A 20,976-nucleotide genomic window follows, 5' to 3' on the forward strand; every position below is an offset into this window, starting at 1 on the left:
GGCTGAACACTGCAACAGGTTGCCCAGAGGTTAGGGAATCTCAGTCTGTGGATATTCAAATCACAGCTGGACACAGGCCTGAGCAACCTGCTGTAGCGTGATCCTGCTCTAAGCAGAGGCATTGGACAAATCTCCACAGGTGCCCTGCAACCTCTGAAATTTAGTTATTTAGCGATAAAAACTAAATTAAGAATTTATTTCACACTCTAAAATCATAAATTATCCATAATATATCTCACATCAGAGAGTAAACATCTCATGCATTTCAAGCTCAATCAATTTTCACAGCTTGTATTAAATCCTGCTGTAACTCACCTTGTAAGTATTAACTTGACTATCTCAACCTCACAGACAGGAAAGGTGTTAAGTACAATTTTAACAACGATCCCCATGACAAAGACTGTATTTTTGGGGCCTATGTTGAGAGTAAGCACTTTGCTGACTTTTGGTATTCCATCACCAGATACAAACACATCCATGCCACAGGAGAGAAGCGGCCAATATGCCAGGTGTGTAACAAGTTCTTTTTGCATTTCCTTGATGTCAACATCTTGTTACACATTTAAGGATGAAACCTGGAGAAAACCATCAGGTTTGTGATTTCAAATTATGAACGAATGTAGAAATAAAGAAGAAGGATTATTTCTTCCTCCTATCATCACATTAGCCTTCAATGGCATTCAAATATTTCAGCTATTTCCATAAGTCATATTGGAATGTCCCTGTTTGCTCCCTGCTGAGTTTATTTTTCTTGTACTTCTTCTTTCAGCTAATGCTAATGTTCAAAAGCAGAAGAAAAAAGGAGCAATCCTTTGTTCCACTTTACTCTGCCTTTCAGCTAAGTTCACTGGTTTTAGTAATATTTGCTATGACTACATCCAAGAACACATTTATTTATTTATTTGTTTGTTTATTTATCTTGCTGCCTCTTTTTAATCCCCTCCTGGTTACTGTTTTCTCCATACTCCTCTAAATATATGCATTTTTAAGTGTAGTATATGCAGCCAAAAGCATTTATCAAGGCTCTCAGGTCAAAGTATAAAGCCAGAAACATTAAAACAATTTTAAAATCAAGTTCTTATTACCTACTTTAGACTAAATCGTCTCACCAAGTACTTCACTGTATCAGTATGAAATGGAAAAACAGTACTGGCAATTCAATTTTTTCCCCTCAGGGAATATTGCTTGAATATTGCAGTTACTAAATCTGTGTCTCAATACAGTTCAAAGATAATACAGACCAAAGTCAAAAGAAGTTTAGCAATACAAATTGCCAATATGGAAACATTTATTTCAATTATAACTATGTTTTAGGAGATTCAGTGTTCAAGGGAGCATGAAGGAGGAATTCGGAGACAGCATGAACTACAAGACCCACATGAAGTGAAGCAATATGACAATCCTGGGCCTGTAAAGGTAAGACAAGTATAACTCACTAAAAATCAATAATAAATATGGTTAAATACATGAATAAATAACTGTATCACCTAAATTAAATGAAACCGTGGCATATTCCCTGTACAGCTGCTATGGACAAAGGCTGCTGAAGAACTCAGAGTGGATTTTGCTGAGAGCCAGAGAAACAGTATTTATTGAGGTAGCTGCACCTTGAAATGACGGGACTGACAAAGTTTCAGGGGACTGACCAATAGCTAAACAATTGTCCTGTCAAGTAACCAATTTTTCAAATGTCCCAAGATGTCTTGTATTTGTCCACCCTGCACTCAAAACACCCCTCATCCTTCTCACCAAAAATCCCACAGGATTAAGCCCTAATGTACCTTTAAGCACTCAGTTTAACCCAATTTTATTGCAACATTACATAATCTGCACTACCAGCAATTCCCTTTGGAGATGGCACCGTTTTCTATTTTTAATATTAAAAAATTAAATAGTGAGGAAACATCAGTTGTGCTGGGAATACAAGAAAATCAATGTCTGTACAAGCTTTAATTAGAACACAGTATCCAGTTAGATACTCGCCTAATTTCTCAGCAGCACTCTGAACTTTCACTGTGGTCCCTTGGGACCACTGAAATTCAAATAAACACTAATGTCCCCTTGCATTTTCTGTTGCTTGCTTCTAGCAAGCTTTAGAGAATGAGAGGGGTGCAGTTTTATTTCAAAAGGCACCGAAGAAATGAGCAAGTAACAACCATGCAATTTTAAAATAAAGATTTAAATTAATTTCTATGTATTTTGAAGCTGCACTATTTCTTGGCAGCAGCCCTTCCTACAAACATCAAAATAAGAGACTGAAGGAAGCTGTATGAATATTCAAATAACCTTTTCTAACACTCCTGTCTGAAATACTGCTCCAAGGACCCACATACTTCTTCCAGACTGCTTCTGAAGCAAATACAAGCAGGAAGAGTTTACTGACCTTCTAGAATAGTAAAAACTAATGAGAACTGGTGATGATGCAACTGTGCTTCTCCACAATTAAAAACCAGAAGTGCCTGAAACTAGAAGCAGCTGAGGAGAGCAGTGAGGTATCCCAGCTATGCACCATCAATCAATTTGGATTTGGCCACCATTCAATTTTACCTGGGATTTCCTGGTTTTATATTACTGAATGACACCATCCCAATCTATAATTCAAAGTGTTCCAACTATCTTTTAATTTTTAACCCCTTTTAATAATTTTAACCACGAGCTAAAAGGCACTTAGGTGCTCAGGAGGAACATCATGACAACAGCCTCCCTGTTGCCTTGCATGATAATGGCCCATTACAAAATTCAACGACCTGTAAAAAGTTTTCCTTAGGCCTATTCTGGCTCAGGTGTTTTTCAAAGCTAGTAACAACAGCCTCTGGTATACAAGTAGAAATGAAGAAAAAAGCGATTCTTTACTCTGTACTCTGGCCAAGTCAAGCTAGAAGCAGAAAACATATAGATGTTTCTGTATAGATGATTTCAAGATTTTTATTAAAAATAACAAAACCCAACAAAACATAATAAAGCCTTAAAAAGGCAATTCAAAAAAGCAATTTAAAACACTTCATCCACTCCAAACAGGTCATCAGGGCCCTCTTCATACTTCTGTAGTTAGCACCAGTGATTCCATATTGCTTTGTATCAGAACACAGTTTATGGATTCCCTATCAGTGCTTTCATCCCAGGTGGATGCTCCTGTGTAGGAGCTGAATCTAAACCCAGGACTCAGCACCTCACTGCAGCTGGAATTCTCTTTTGGACATGGTCCCTTGTTGCCACACTCTCCAAAAACAGGGACTTCTGTACTGTGCTGCTGCACAGCTAACGGGAAGCACATTCAATGCCTTTGCTCTTTTTAATCCAAATGAAGTTGTGAGGTTTCTTGCGGGGTTTTCCAGTGAATGCATCATTAAATCTCTGGATAGAACCATCAACACTGAAAAGCTTTGAAAATTGGCATCATCCAAGAAAACACCCTTGGCTTCCACCCAAAGCATTTTTCAGTCTTTTACCTTCAATCTACTAACACAGGGCTACTGAACCTTCCTTGAGTTTAGATTAAATAAAGCATGTCTAATATACTACAGGTCCTGAAGTTCGCCATTTATACTGCACTAAGAAATAAGGAATTCACAATTTTAAGGGAAAGCTCTCACTTAAATAACTTGATTACAATATAAAGTGGGTTCAGAATGTGTGTTTTGGGGGTTTCCTCAACATGCAGTAAACAGAGAGGAGTCAGACAACAGCTTACCCAAGAACTGATGTTAGAAAAACGAATGCATTTTTTCCTAGAACCATCTCCAATATCTATGTCGAATCAGCTAAAAATCTGGCTTTGCATGAGACACAAAAGGGTTAAAGCTTCTGAGGTGAAGAAGGTAACAGCTGCAATTAGACCATTTTACTTCCTGAAGTTTTTAAACCAGGGGAAGAAAGCCATTCCAACCAGTTGAAATATATTTAATTTAGGGCTTCCTTTAAGAGAATGCTCTGAAAATGGAATCTAGTACTTAAAAGGATAAAATATTTGGTCTGTAGTAGAAAAATTAATTGGAACCTGGAAGAGGTGGGTTCAATCCCTTAAAGCAAGATAAGCTTTAGGGATACAATTAAGCTTCATCAGTTTGTCACTTCCAATTGTAGAAGGAATCATGCAGGAATACCACAAGAATAATTGATCATGGTATATGTGGCACTGTTTTAATCTCCTCTCCAACCTCCCCTGACAGAAGACATCCTGGGTCAAAACCTCATCATGCTTTGCAACAACATGAGCCATAAATACAACACAGCCTGCACCAAAACCCACATCGGCCTCTTCCACTAAAGCAACTGTTTGGGTTGTTCCATCTAGTCCACCTCATCCCACCTGACATAATGCAGATATTTACTTGTTACTGGCAGTTATCAAATTTCAAACAACAGGGAATGGGGCCAGAAATATCAGAAATATCTAATTCAACTGCTACACGTTTCAAAAACAAAGTAAAATCGAGTCTCTGCAGGTTCTGTGACAGCCCATCTCTGGTGAATTAGCACACACACAAGCACACACCCACCAGCACTGAGGTCTGTGGTCACAAACCACCAGCGTGAGCATATCCTCATCATGACAGGGTAGCAAAGGAGATGATGGGGTGACAGGTTTAACATCTTCATGGTTGAGAAATTCAGGCAAACCTGAAGGCACCAAGTCAGCAAGTTTTGCTAGCCCCAAAAGAATTTACTGCACCTTTTTAGAATATATTTGATCATGGATAGACATTAAGAAGCTCATAAAGATGCAACGTACTTTATTGTGCATTTTTCTTCTATTCAGTTATTTCCCTGGAAACAATAAATCAATTCCCACCATCGCAGTGATGAAATATGCAATTTGTGTGCGACAATCTCACCATTTGCAGAAACAGCAGGTGGTAATAAATTAAGTTGGTGTTACACAAACAAGACACCTCCAGAAGCCAACACCACACACACAGAGCTATCAATCCATCCTCCTTCAAGTCTCTATTAGAACACAGAGGAATATTAATTGGGGGGGGAAAGAGGTGCACTTAAACATGTGCAGTTTTTAAATGCTGAATTGACTTGGCCTGAGAACACAATCCAAAAGGATCTGGCAATTAAAACACCTTTTCACTTGAGCTTCAGTTAAATACTTGCAATCTGTGCTCTTAATATGCTTGAATTTATTTTAAAATAAATACTTCATAGTAGCTAGAGAGAAAATAGAAGAACAATCTCCTTCAGCAAGGAGTGTGTGTGCTTTAATATGCATGAAAGTATTTCTGTACAAAACCTGAATGTTGTGACAATACACCTTTCTACACCACAAACATGCAGCAAATCAGAGGTACCTAGGTCAGAAGTACATAGAAATACCTAAATCCCTACACAGACTGAACAGCAGCTAGCATTAGGAAAGACTGTACAAATGTATAAAATTATTAAATATTCCAAAGAATACAGTATTTCATCAGATTCCTAATTTTAGCCTGAAACTGGGTCTTTGGGATCTTTGTGACTTGGAAGAGGTTCTGTCAATGCTTGCTAAAGGCAAGGGATGGGTATCTTCAGCATCACACAGCCCCTTGCCAGAAGAGAATTATTGATTACATTTTTTCTATTTTAGCCCCAAGGTTCAATAGAAAAGTCAATGGAATTTCCAGAACATCTTCTGCATTGTCCGTAAGTCCAGAGAAGTGCAACTAAAATAATGAAGGGGCAGAGCAGGAGCCCTGTGAAGGGAACCTAAAAAAGCCAGGACTCCAGAGAAAAGCTAGATCAGTATTTACAAGATCCATGAGGGTGAATAAACTGATATCAAAAGATTCTCTACAAGTCTCTAATGCAGTAGGTACTGAAGAAAGATAAGGGCAAGCTGTAGACAACAGTCATGCTCACACAGTCTCCTGAGAGTCACAAGTAGGAGATGCTGTCCAAAGAGACTGAATCACTGATGGGATAATTTCTCTTACATTAAGAACATCCGTAAAATTTTAACTTTTTGCTTCTGTTATTGAAGCTGAAATACAGAATCATGGAATGGTTTGGGTTGGAAGGGACCTTTCAAGATCATCTCATTTCAACCACTGCCATGGGCAGGGACACCTTCCACTATCCCAGGTTGCTCCAAGCCCCACACAACCTGGCCTCAGACAATTCCAGGGATGGGATATCCACAACCTCTCTGGGCAACCTGTGCCAGGGCCTCACCACCCTCACAAGGAATTTCTTCCCAACATCTCATGTAAACCTTTTGTCCTTCATCTTAAGGTGATTCCCCCTCATTCTGTCAATCCAAGCCTTTGTCCCAGGTCCCTCTCCAACTCTCTTGGAGCCCCTTTACGCACTGGGAAGGGCTCCGAGTTCTCCCTGGAGCCTTTTCTTCTCCAGGCTAAACAGTCCCAGCTCTCCCAGTCTGTCTCAATAGCTGAGGTTCTCCAGAGCCCCATCATCAACTTAGTGGCCTCCCCTGGACTTGTTCCAAAGGTCAAATATAACCCTTGGGACTTCCAAAAAATTCTGATGAAAACACAGATACACAGCTTTGGCAGCTTTCTCATAGACTACATTTATCAAGTCAATAGATGCCAGTGCAAGATGATAATTTCCAGGCTTGGAAAAGCCTGACATCAAGTCAGAAAACTAAAAGAAGTCGAATAACATTTTTATTATAGAACAAATCAGGAAAATAAACAACCCTGTAAAAAAAGCCCATCTATGAACATATCCAAAAAGTCTACACCATATTCTGCATTCTTATATTCTACACCACCCTCTACATTTCTATGTTCTACTACTGGTATATTCTACTACCACACTCTATATTCTGATCCTTAAAAGGGCTCATGTAAGTATGTTAAAAAAAACAACCTAAGAAAATTAAAGATATCTCATCACTCAGGCAATTTTTTTCAAGTTTTTTTTTAAAAAATATTTTCTTGCACACAGTTTAAGTTCTCATGAATAGTTTAACATCCAAATTTCATTACAGGAATTTGTCTGATTTCACAGTTATGCCTGTGTTAGAAGCTACAAAATTGATATATGATCATTTCTGAAGAGTATATTTGTACAGAGGTTTAAGTTAATTTTTCAAAGGCAAGTAAGTTGTCACCAGAGGCTGCTTCACCAATTTAATAATTTTTCCTTGCTGCTGCCAAAGACTTGCTACCCCTTGTCTCCCTGGCAAGCATTTCCTCATCTGCTCTTCCCAACCATGGAGCCCTTGCTTATCTCTGAGTCCTCCTGCTACTGCTGTTTAAATGATTTTTGAGTTGCTTTTACATATTAAGACAGAATAAATCATTCTGTGCTTATTTATTTCTGGTTTTGGTGGGGGTTTAGTTTTTCTTGAGGTTTACCGTCTAAAATTGACAGTTCTAAGCCTCTGCTGCTAAACTGTTTAATAACATTTACTGACTTTCAATACTTGATTAAAACAGAGGTGAAGAGGAAAGACATAGGGGGGACAAAGAACAGGTAGGAGATGAACAAGTCTTCTATTGCAATGATTAAAGAAGGCAAAAATAATTTGGTGAAAATATAGTATTACAAATTCAAGCATAATTTCCAACTTCAACCTTCTCTTTTATCTCTTTCTTTAAAGCCATTTATCAACTCTTAGCTGGTACCCAGACAAGTTTGACCAACTAAATGGACAGACGTGAATAAAAAGACCAAGAATTTTTAACAGGGGCAGAAGATGATGGAATTTTCTGGAAACAGGATAGACAGGTAAGGCTTGTTTGCTTCTGATAGAGGAAGCTGATGAGCACGTGTAATTTGCACCAAAATCAACAAAATAGCTGATCATTGACTATCATGGCACCATCCACAGGTCTCCAGCCAGGCACTGGAATTTAAAGAGGTGATAGGAACTTTTAACAGGTAATGAGGTGCTTCTTTTCAGCCAGAGACTATTTGAACACATAACAGAACAAGTAACTACAATGAAATGTAAAGGAAAAGGTTAATTTGAGATATGCCTGGTGCAGTCAACGGCAGCATAAGCACAACTAACCTCTAATTATTCCCCATTATATTGCAAATGTCAAAGTATGGTCTTTAAAGATGCTCAGCATTTGTCAGAAACATGATTTCATTACATTTTAATCAGCTACAGAATATTTCACTGAGCAAGTGAGTTTCATGGCTGACAGGAATTCAACAAGAAAAGCTCACTTAAAACGCAGTTATGTTCTTCTGTCAAAGACAACACCACTCAGAGGAAAATCTGAGATATTAAGAGTTAATACGATTTGCTCCGAAGAAATGAGCTGCAAATTATTTTCACACTCCAGAAGGAAATTAGTTTTCCCACTTTAAGAGGTGAACAGAAGAATATTTTGCTAATACAAAGAAGAGTACAGAGCAGCATACTTGATGAGACTTCATGGTTTACTCTACCCCTTTAGGCAAAATAAATTTAAAAAAAACAAAAAATCAAGCCCCTAAACAAACAGCCTACAGCCACTATATTCCACTTACTGCAATGCTATGCATTTAAAAAGTTTTAAGAGCGAGCAAATTCTGATCCATTAACGGGCAAAACTAATTCCTTATTTAAGACGTCAGTTAACAGAGACCAAGAACATCCCTGTTCCACCCTTCTTCGTGGAGAATGTATTTTTCACAGCAAGAACTTGAGCTGCACACACTATTTAGGGCAGAAGCGAGATAGGCACAGAAAGGGTGACCCTGTAAGAAAAAAAACCCTCCAGGAGCAGATCAGAAGCACAGCCCATCCCCTTTCCCCACTCATTTTAACCATCCCCTACCACGCTCAAGATGAGAAAACTCCATTTCTTTCAGGACTTCTTCCTCAGACTTGAGGCTTGTGGGGCCAACTCGAGCTGTGGAAGATTCTTCCCAACACCAATGTATGTTGGGGTTTTTTTGTTTGTTGGATTTTTTTTTGTTAACTAGAAAACTCAATATTCTTAATTGTTTTAATTAATCAAAATAAACTCATAGCATAAATATTTTGGAGACACAGACAATCAATACCAAAACTAACATAACCCTGGTTCAGTTTCTATTTGCTTCACTTTTATGATAGACAATGTAATTTATAAAAAAATATCTCTGACCCATCTTCCCTTGTGTATCACAATTCAGTCATTAGCATTTAAAAGGACAGGACCTGAAAAAAGTTAAACTATTTCTCTGATGTGTCTGCCTTCATTGTTAAGTTCTATCACGTGCAATATGTGATAAAAAAGCTAAATACTTTTTTCCTCATTTTCCAGATGTAAGACATAAATTCAAAATTGGATTTGCTCTTTCAGAGTCTAATTTTAAAAAGACAATATATTGCTGTACAGCATACATTAAACATGTGGATTGATCTTGATGTTTTAAAAGGCACTTAGTGAAGATGTATACTAATATAAGGTATTTACAAAGAAATTATTTTGAATAGAATTTGTCAATTCTTATGGGACATCTTGCAGGAGGAGGCTTAAATTTCATGTTTGCTTGTTTCAATGCAACAAAATTAAGATTAAAGGGAGATAACAAATTATGCCGGGAGTATGCCTATGAACATTTTGTTTTGACAGAAAGCTCTGAACTTATAAATCAAGTTATTATAACATTTATATAATCTTCTCTTACATGCTAAACAAAACAATTCACAGTCATAAAACAAACAGCACCTCTGTGGACTGAAAGAAAAGAGGAAAAAAAGCCATGAAGAAGTAATAATTAAAGCAAAAAATAATAGTCCATCTAAAAATTCAGTGCCAAATTACACTGTACCACCAATGTCAAAGAAAATGCAGGCCATAATTAACAAATCCACAAACTAAAGTGCTCTCCTTCACTAGGGCCTTAATTCTGCAAAGCAACGCCCATCCCTATGGATTTCCAGCAGATTGCAATACACAAATGTGTTGATGGTGATGAGTGCTCGAGTACCTGAGGGCACATGGATGAGGAAGGAGGAAGCATTAAGCACCTGAAAGGACCCGGCCCTATAAAATCTGCCCAGTCAGTCACAAAGGACACATTTTATGACCAACTTCATTGCAGTGCAGGAGGCTGTCCTTGTGAGAACAGAAGGGCACAGCTCACGTCCTACCTACTGCCTGATCTAAGAGATACTTTTCCTAGTAGAGAAAAAAAATAAACCGGCACATTTTTGTTCACATTTACAGCAAAACTGGAGCACCTTCAGTAATTTGAGTGCACACTGGATATACAGAGCAAGGAAAGTCCTAACGAGAGAAGGAAAAATATTCAAGAATTTTATGGTAATAACCTACAAGTTATAGATTAACTACTGCTTTGTATGATTACTCTAGGGTTGAAGCATCACATGTACCACAGGCAGACACAAAACTCAAATTCATGGTAATTCCCACACTAGGGAAAGGGAATGACTCCCACTTCCAAAATGTAGCATTATTCCAAAAAATCACAACCTCTTGTTTATGTTCCTACCACTGAACAGGAAAATATTCACTGGATTGAGGCATCAGTGACTAATTCATAAAATAAAATATTATTCTTGGCAGACACAAACAACTATTTCAAGTTGAGGTTTGGTGTTCTCCCTTTTGATTTTATGTCTCCAAATACTGTGCTCATAATAAACTTTCCTGAATTTCCCAATACCACGCTGAAGAAAGAAGATTTATGACTGCAAGTTTCAAAACTGCCTTCATTTCTCATTCTCCAGAAGATGTACAAGCTATTGCAACCACACAAGTAAATTGAGACACCTGAATGTAAAAATCCTTCAGCCAGTATTTTTGACCTCTATGTACTTTAAAGTACAGACCCAAGTATGATCCCATCTTACAGCCAGTTTCAAGTATCGTTTTCCCCCCATTTTGATTGTTTTTTTCTTGTTCCTGAGATTTTTACACCCAAAATCCCCCACTGTGGTTTATTTTACTTTGGTTTGACTGTGATTTTAACATTAAAAAAAAAACAAACCAGAAATAAATCTGGATTAACCAGAAGTGACTGATTGCCATTGCTTTTCTCTACTAAATAAACACTGTGTTTTAACTTGCCCGGCTTTTCCTACAGGATGAAACAGGAATTGTGATCATGACCTTGTTGTGTATCCAGGAGTACCCAGGGTGTGCGTGCTCCTGAGTTCAGATAATTTTCATTTCCAGCTTGTTCCCATTCCCATCTCCAACAGCCACTGCTCCCTCCCAGAACTGGACACAGAAAAAGCACAGCTATTTTCCCTTCAAATTTTAGGCATGAACAATTTTAGAGATTGCAGACACAGCATAAGCAATTAAGGACTTGAATAATTCTGAGAAGAAGACTACCTGAAGAAGGATTTATCACAGAAATTATTTGGCAGCCATAGCCACAACAAGTGCTCCTGCTTCTACTGAAACACCTTGGTTTTCATCAGTGTGGGACACTGTACTTAAACTGCACAAATGCATCACAGCCAGAGCTGGGAAGATAAATGAGATAGCTTAAAATAAAAGATATTTAAATTATATTTAGATGTGCAAATTTGGTACTTCAAACATGAAGTCCAACACTACTGGTCTAAACAGGTCAAACAGCTTGTTCTAAGAAAACTAAATTAATGCAACCAAACCAGCAAAAAGTTTGTTCAGTATCACATAAAACCAGAACCTATACAAAAAAAGGAAAGTAATGGATGTTTTCCTACCCTAACCCTATATCTATAAAGCACTATATATAGTATATAATATACCTTATATTTTATATTATGTACTCTATGAAATACTATGTGTATGTATTTTAAAAAATCTAAAAGAGCAAAAGACTGAAGGGGTAAATCTTTCATTTCAAGGACAGAACAGGGACATGGAAGAAGTTCTCTAGTGTGAGGGTGGTGAGGCCCTGGCACAGATTGCCCAGAGAAGCTGTGGCTGCCCCATCCCTGGAAGCATCCAAGGTCAGGTTGGACAGGGCTTGGAGAAACCAGGGATAGTGGAAGGCATCCCTGTCCATGGCTGAGGAGGCTGGAATGAAATGATCTTGGAGATTCCTTCCAACCCAACCCATTCTGGGATTTTACGGCATCCTCCCAACTCTGTGTAAGAAAACCTCAGGCATTAAGTCCTCACAATTATAACTAGAACAAAATCCCCTTAATTTTACGTTCAGAAATACATGCAGAAAAGCCCATCTTCTGCTAAACATTAACTTAATGACCTGACAGAGACCACCCCTGCATGTCCATCTCACTTCTGTGCCAGAGGACACTGACTGGAACAGCTGAGGATGCAAATCTTAATTTCTCTGCCACTCTTGTGATAAATATGACATGGGAATCAGCCCTGAACTGGAACAGATACACAGCTCCCTGTCACCTGAGCAGTGCTTTTTCCCTCTGGGAAGGGGTTAGGATGGATATCTGCAGCACACACATGCTCCTATTTGACAGATACAGCTGTACACAACCATAAATCAGAGACCTGTTAATTCTGCCAGGATTAGTTAAGACTGCTGCAATCAAACACCTGAATGGACAAAAAGCTGCTGTTCAAGTACCTGGCAATGCAATTTGTTGCATGGGAATCATTTGTTAGGATCAAATTGAAAAGGCTGCTCTACTCCAAAGTATCTTTGTTGCAATTCTTCAGATTATCTTGACCAACCATTGTGACACAGCCAAGACAGAGCCTCCTTTGAGCTGAACACACTGAGATTTCAGGAACATGATTCCTACTATCTCCTCATACCAGCAAGAACAGATCATTGCTGAGTTGTAAACATTAGCAGAAAAATTGTGAGAAGAGTTTAAATCCTATTGCCCCCTTATCCTCCAAAATCAGCTAAGAAGCTACAGAACACACCCAGGTCCTTCCCACTCTCCTTCCGAGAAATAAAGATGTAACAGTACCGCAGACCATTACTCACCCTGCGATCACTTATGATGAAAATGCTCCTCGTTTCAATGACCTTTATATGGATGTTACAGGAGAAAATTCAAACGGTATGGGAATCCATGACCAAATACTGGCAATTAATGATTAATTTTGCTTCATCATGAGATATTGTTCAAGTGAGGAAAGTCTGGTTTTAGTTCTGCAACACACCCAACTGAAGTAAAAAGTTCAGCTTTCAGTTTCAAAATGCGACCCTTGAGTTCATTACACCATCTCCTGTTGATGTGACCCTGCACAGGACGTCACTGAAGTGCTCAGCTGCTGTGAGCTGCTGTCCCAAGTCCCTGCAGTACTGAAGCACACACTGATTTTACTCCTCTGTTTACTCAAGATGAGGAGACTTAGGCCATGGAAAAAGCTGTTTCTTCTTAGACTTCTCCTTGGTAAAGCAAGGGACAATACTCCATTTGCAGATTCCAATTTAAATAGAAAACACAAACCCCTAGTGCTTGCTGTTATGGATCTGGAATCATTGGCAGGAAAAACTACTTCAGAAAGAAAGCAGTAACAGTGCTTGGGGAAAGGATTAAGCAATCTCCCTTCTGGCAAAATAACAAACCTCAGTTATCAAACAAATAAATGAAAAAAGGGAGTTTGTTTACAGGTTATTTTCAATGAAATGACTCAGCAGGATTGAATACACACAGAAATGCTTTCCTTAATGTCTATGCTAAGGTACATTAAATATCAGAAGACGACAATCCTACCCTCTTTTCATATGCCAATAAATACAGAATCACTCAGTGCTGGGCAACCACCAGTTACCTCCAGACCTCAGCAACCACTGTCCTTGACAACCCCTCAGGGAAAACTGGCACTGGCAGTTCTCAACAGGGATTCAACAGGAGATACGCAGTGATCTCATTGCTTCTGCATGATGATGAAATCTTCATGAATGATACAATATTTTTGTAACTCCTCTAATCAAATACATTTATGATGTCCTGTACTTAAGCATCTTTTAATCTAATATTTACAAAGATATTTCCTTATATCTGGCTTTTGTTTGTTGTGCCAGGTTATAGAATTCAGCAACCTGTACAGGCTTCCCTATCATCCTCAGAGTGTACTTATAGTATATTAATCTGTAATGTCTCCAGTTTTTAATAATTCCATTAACAAATCCACATCAGGTCATGAATTTAGGAATACTAGTGAGATTTTTTTTCCACACAATTAATGAGAAGTACATACTCTTTGATGGCATATCAAAATTTTTTACAAGACATGAATTTGCAACTATTCTATTTCAGCAACACTACAGCAAGTGAAGGATTGAGACAAGCTAATACATCTCTTACAAGTATAACACCAGTCACAAAAGCTAATTTCAGTACCACAATCCTACTAATAAAAAAGATTCAAAAAGAGACAATTCCCAATGAATTGCATTTGCTAGAAACACAGAAACAAGTAAGAGATCATCTTTGGTATCTAAAGTTTAAATACTGTAGCTGCTGCCAGGCTAACTGGGCAAGGCAAGTTATGCACTTATTTATATATGTGTATATAAATATATGCAAACACACAATGAGACTTCTGATAAAGAAATTTCAAATATAAACTGAATAAGAAAGTAATTAGGGCTATAAGCTCCTGGTTAACTTTTCTGCTTAATGCACAATTTCCAACAATGAAACATCCACTTGGGTGCCAACTTCCACACTTTGCTCTTAGGCCTGTTTGCTAATGCCTCTTTTAAAGGATATTTGAAACATTTTGTTTTCCTTACTGAAGTTTTAGTTTTTTTCCAGGCAGCTCAGAATTTAATTCCAAGCTGGCTCACTGGCTCATTACCAGGTGCTACAACTGATAAGATCACACATCTCCATTACCCAGGGAACGCCAAATGCTCCCCCCAGCCCTTAAAACAATCACTTTCCTTTCTTGTAAAAATATCTCAAGCTCCATCTTCCATTCCAGTCGTCTTTGAATATGGAACAATCACCCTAGTGGGAATGCAGCAGACTCCGGGAGCTGCATAGTTCCTGTAATTTTAAGAATATTGAGCTACCACACGCTGTGCTGTAACACTGAAGGGGAGAACCCCTCCTTGCTTTTCCAGAGTTTTTTCCACCTTTAAATATACACAGGCATATCAGGAATACGACACTCTAAGAAATCCAGTCTAGTGGAAGGTGCCCTTGCCCATGGCAGGGGAGCTGGAACTAGACAGATGATCTTTAAGGTCCCTCCTAGCCCAAAACATTCTGTGATTCTACGAACTTTTTTCAACTGCTTTTGAAAATCAGGGGTTTGATGAGATCAACATCATTTTTCTTCTTTCTACAAAAGCCTCCTAAAAACCCCAGGAACTGCAGAGATGTTTTTTTATGGTTTGCAAGTCTCACAGCTCAAGAAGCTACAAAGTTATTATTAAGCTTAACAAAAGTTTAGGCAAGGTTACCATCCAGAAGGAAATGGCCAATATAGCCCATGTAGTTGGTCAACAACAGACTGTCAAATGACAGACCAGACTCTTCCTAGTTGTATTGCCCTCAGACACCAAGGAAAAAGCACCTAATGTCACTCCTAAACTATCTACAGATGAATGAAAAAACGCAAGAGCAGGTGCTTCCCTCCAGTCACTTCAACTGAAGCTCACTGAGAAAATGCAGCAGAACACTCATACAAGCAGAATGGCTTTTTTTCCTTTCTGATAGACAAGAACAATTATATTTCCATGTTGCATATACAATGTCTGTGTCAAAGAAGCAGGGTATCGTGCTTTAGAGATTTACCTGCCTACAACCTTCATACAGTAACAGCAATTTTCCTTAGTCCATTCTCTGTGACTGTCCCTCTCAGTGATCACCTATCACCTAAAAATGTAAGGGTCTGTTGTATTGAGTTATCACTGTTAGCAAATCAGCAGAGATTTATGACATGGAGATGAAGGAGAAACAGCTCTGAACTCTTCTCTTATGCATCCAACTGTCTTGCTTATATTCAACACATGACCAGCACGTCCCATCTGAACACACCCCCTGAATCAGCAGGGCTCACCTAAAAACAAACCCACAACATTTAACTTGGAACTGCTTCTCTCCTTAAAAAAAGACTGCAACATTTATATAGGGCAAAACTCTTTCCCAGCAGATTAAATACATTTCACAACACAGATAGGTTAAATTTTTAAATATTTATTTTAATCAATACAATGTTTTTGACTGAATTTGGCTTAATTATTTTAAGTCAGTGTGGACTTCACACATTAGCTTGACGGGCTGAGTTCAAGGACTGTGATCACCCTCCACTAACAACTCACACAGCACACACTGAACTACATCAATTAATTGTTCGGAAATGACTAAACAGAGCTCTTCTGGAAAATATTCTAGAAACTTTCTCTTCCTTGGGGGTGGATAATTCACAGACCTATAGCAGAGGTGCCCAAATACCCTTGGCTGTCACATTTACAACTGCTTTCACACAGTTATTGTATAAGGTTAAAATGGCATGTACTCACAGACAACACAAAAAAGAAGTTCACCAACAAAAGTAGCTAAGTCAAAGTGCAATACATTATACTATTAATGATCTTAACAAAGTTCAGAGATGTTAGTGAAAAGTCTTTCATGATCCATGACTACTTTCTAGTCTGCTGTTACAGGCAGAAAGGAAATAGTGTTGTATGATATCAGCACAAAGTTTCAGCACATAGCTGGGAAAGGATCTCAGGGATCAAGACACCCACTTCAGCATCCCTCAAAGTTGTAATTAAGCCTCACGATGTTTAGTCCACACGATTTTAAGTTTCAAATTATTTAATGAGAAGGAGGAAGCAGCCAAAAGTGTCTTACTCCTATCCTGACTAAAGTAATACAGACTTCCTGAGAAGAAATATGCCAGCAACAACATACACACTTTCTCTTCATTCACCCATCAGAATACCCTCAAATCTGGAATCTGCAGATCCAGACTAAATTATTCAATTCAGCAACACTACTTAGATAAGATTTAGATGAGAAGAGAAGGCAAAAAAGCAACAGCAAAGATTTACACAATTACTTTCTAAAGCAAGTAAATATCTTTGTTGCAGTCCTACAGACAGAGCCACAGAATTGGCTGCAATTAGGTCATCCCACGCTATCGCTAAGAAGATTTGACGATTTCAGATTTAAGAATGCTAAAAAAAAGTGGAAGCTCTGTATGAACACAGACTCACTGAAATATTTCAAAGCCTTTTCAAAGAACAAACATTTGCTGAGATCACACCTCGTACAATGAAAGCTTAATCTGTCCCATTCAAAAGAGAACAGAGCACTTAGAAGAAAGTTATGGATAATAAAATATACACATCAAGATCACATTTAATACATTATAAAATACTTAAAACTTCTATCAGTTTTTTTCTACAGGTAACCTGAAGCTTTAACAGAAAAACCAAAGAGCCAGAATAAAGAGATCAGAACTAAATGGTTCTCTCATTAATATATTACCTTTCTTGGACTGCAGATATCTCACAGCCCTTATCAAAGTAGGCCAGATCCGTCTCATTTCCCTAAGGTTAAGCCGGTGAACAGTACACAGAGTAATCATCGACTAAGGCATGGCCACCATTCAATGACAAATATAACTCAAGCTATTTCTCATCTGTCCTATTTTTTGGGGAGGCTGTGATGAAGCTTTTTCTAGAAATCATCACAACTGGCAGCTGTGAAGTTCCTGGTGCCTTTGTCCTCTTATGCAACTCCCGGTGTCCCCCTTCTCCCCCCAACAGGAATAACAAGAAATTACAGGGCTGCTCTCCACATTTTGGGGCAGGAGGGATGGACAAGCAGTGTTCCCTTAAGTTATCTTCTTAGAACACAGGCGACTGAGGAAGAGGTGGGATCATTTTTCATTCATTTTAGTTATTGGAATGGTGGGGGGAGAGGGGGGATCAATACCTTTTCTCGTAGCCCAATGCAACCATCCCCAGCCCTGCTGTGGGCATCCTCTGGGACTGGAGTAGGGGGCAGAGATACCTCAACACTAACCAGCCTGAACAGCAGATGGCAAAAAACTTGCTTTTGCTTTCAGAAGATTCTTCTTCCCTACTTTTAAAAGTTACTTTCTAGAAAGTACCTTCATCCTGACCCTCGCAACAGTCCAAGGAGATGAATCCAAATTTCATCTAATACTTTTGTTATTCAATTTATGACATGCAGATGTGGCATTGTTGTTACCCCTTCACGGTAAACAAGTTTTACTAAAAGCAAAGGACACTCTGTTTTACCTTTGTTTCCCACTACCGTTACTCATTGTTTACTAACCATTATTCCCCAGTGAGCTGACAGGTTCTGCACTTCATGAAACCAGGGTGTGGTGTTCCAACTTCTCCCATTTCTAAGTCTTTTCTACTTATGTGCTACTATAATACGTCAATGTGTGGCAAAGACTAGTTTAAGCTAAATACTTCTGTAAGGTTCTGTAAAGCTAAATACCTCTTCGTGTTTCCTCCTAATCACCAGACAATAAAAACTGTAAATAAATTTAATGTTATTTTTTTAAGATAACTAATCAGCAGCTATGCCTATCAAATCCTTACTTCAGATACATTTGCCCTGAACTCCTGAAGTAACTGGCTGTCCGTGATCCAAGATTACAGTGACGCAATACTTCACTGCCAGCTTCTCTTCCAAAAAAGAAAGTACATTGAAATGAAAGCAAGCACGACGAAAGTTATGCTTACAACCAGCAACACTCAACTTTTTACAGTTGTTTTCCATCTAAGGAAGATTTGATTCTTTGACTATTAACAGAATTTTGAGTACACTCACATCCACAACTACAATATACAAATAACGTCCAGATGATAATACGGTAAATATGAATGTCTTCGGGTGCAAATTAAGATTACCATGTGAATGATTTTCCCATGTCCATCTAACTATTGTTAAGCCTCAATTTCAAGTCCAACCCTCTCACTATAATAAATTCATGCTGTGTGGTTACTTATTGTCTCAGTCTGGGGTGGATAATACGGGAGGCAAATTCGGAGACATCAAGAAAAAGATGTGAGTCTTCCACTGTAAACGCTCCCTACGATCAGGATCAGACACTTAAAAACTATTTCTTCTAAAAGGTGAGTGAAAGCAGAATCACCCTCGCAGCGGCTTCAAAATACAAAGATCACAAACAAAGCCGTCAGATCCTCAGATCAGTGCAAGTACAAACCAAACAGCTCAAGCGCTCTTTTCATTTCAAATCATACTTAAAGGCAGAGGGAGGGGGAAAAAAAAAATCCCAGCTGTCAGGTGAAGCAGCTCCTGCGGAGGGGCAGCTCCGCACTGCAAGCGCATGACCAGAATATTTTATTCTTTAGCTTGGCTTTGATAGGAAAAAACCCATAGAACCACAGGTGGGAAAACGTTAAATTAAGAGGGAGATATATACACACACACATACACACACACTGTTATATATAAATAAAAGGTCGGAGTACCTTTAGCCCAGCACATGGGGAATGGGCTGCAGCCGCTTTTCTCCATGCAGCCCGCACCTGCCCGCCTCGGGGGCTGCTGCCCGGCCACCTCCAGCAGCCACATACACAGAGCGTGCTCGATGCCGGCCAGCTCCGGCACACAATGTCCCGATTCAGCGCTCCGGGCTCTTGCGGGGGGAGGCTGGAGCCGCCTGGACGTGCCGGATCCCGGGGAGAGGAGGGAGCCCCGGCCCTCCCCGGGGCGGTGCGGCTTCACCTGGCTGCGGGGGGAGCGCGGTCCCCCGGCCCGCCCGGAGCTCCAGCGCGCTCCGCAGCGGGGAAGCCGCGCCGCTGCCTCATCTCCCCCCGCCCCGAAGCATCATCCACCTCCTCGTCCTCGTCCTCCTCCCCGGGAGCGGTGCCGAGGCGGAGTGAGCCCTGCGGAGGAGGGCGGGCAGGGGCGGGAGGCGATTACCCGGCTCCCATTAATATGCTAATCCCCGTCTGCTGCCCGCGCCCCGCAGTCTCCGGTTCACCCTCTGCGCAAAGACAGAGCGCTGGAAATGCCGCCCGGGCACGCTGCGGACCGGCCTCGCTTCGCCGCCGCTGATGTTCCCGTTCCCGGCTGCCCCGCACCGCCCCTTCCCCTGCCGCACCCGCGTTTTGCCATCGCTTTTACACATTTGCTGTGTCCGCTTACCGACACAAGTGCCTGGCATCCTAAAAGCGCAAAACTTCCCTCTAAGCCCACGGGAACTTCCCTATAAACGCTGGAGAACTTCCCCAAACTTCAGCAGGAATTGGGGTCACACCCTCCTTCAGCAGCTGCCTCACTCCACGAGATTATGGATGGAAGCACCCTGGCAGTGCTGCCTGGCCCTAAAGAATGAATACCGCAGTCAGGCAGTCCCTACTCGGTGCCACATCCAGCTCCCCCTAAACCCGGGGCTTCTTTTATTGACTTCTCATCAGAAGGCAAAGGTCACCTCAAACATTCACCCCAGATGGTGAACGGCCTTTGTTTCTTCTTAACTTTGCAGCACCTAACATCAAAACTGCCTACAAACAGTTTTCTTTTAAAATGGTGAGTATAAACACTGCAAAAGCCTATGTTTATAACAATCACACACACCCAGGCAGAATGTGTATATGGAAATAAAGCAAATATCCGTTTTACTCACAGCAAAGTATTTCACAAAAAATATAAATAACTGATTCAGCTAGGATACTTATTAAAATCAACAGGAACAAGACTCACACTTAACATTAAAGCTCTTTATATATTCCACGGTAATCTCTTCTCACTCCCAGCCCTCAGCAGTAAGGCGTAAGGCTTATCCAAGACTAGAACCAAAAGGGAATTAATCTAAAGCCAGCAGCCTTCAACTTAACCTATCTGCCTACTTGTAGCAGCATGCACTCATCTACAGCATATGTTTAATTACCATTCTTTACTGCCATCTCATTTCTCAATATACTGACTGCCCTTGCAGAATTAGTGGTGTATGTCAAAATTCTTGATAAAAAGAAAAAAAAAGAAGAAAGGAAGCAGCAACTGCATTTAAATATTGTCTGCTTCTCTATTTAAACAAGAGAAAAAAAAAGAAAAAAAAAAGAAAAAGAGAGAGAAAGAGAGAGAGAGATTAGGCCACAACCAGGCCCATCAGATGTTCTGCATCACTGCTCAGGCACAAAGCTCTTTCTGGGGCTGAAGAAAGCCAAAGG

At 39.7% G+C, this 20,976-nt stretch overlaps 1 protein-coding gene across 13 annotated transcripts in view; it reads right to left on the minus strand.

The window, feature by feature from the left end:
- Positions 1-20,976, minus strand: part of PTK2 (protein tyrosine kinase 2) — a 191,027-nt gene that overhangs the window by 113,339 nt on the left and 56,712 nt on the right. For 6 of the 13 annotated variants that reach the window (XM_058833322.1, XM_058833319.1, XM_058833320.1 and 3 more), the window contains exon 1: positions 19,273-19,620. The exons of 6 other annotated variants lie outside the window; for them this stretch is intronic. In XM_058833322.1, the coding sequence (XP_058689305.1) occupies positions 19,273-19,375 (103 nt within the window). In that variant the 5' untranslated portion in view covers positions 19,376-19,620. Of the gene's footprint in view, positions 1-17,284; positions 17,398-19,272; positions 19,621-20,976 lie in introns of those variants that run through there. One more of the 13 variants, XM_058833323.1, reaches the window with a different exon arrangement.

Source organism: Poecile atricapillus, chromosome 2 (assembly GCF_030490865.1).
Source record: "Poecile atricapillus isolate bPoeAtr1 chromosome 2, bPoeAtr1.hap1, whole genome shotgun sequence".
Lineage (NCBI taxonomy): Eukaryota > Metazoa > Chordata > Aves > Passeriformes > Paridae > Poecile > Poecile atricapillus.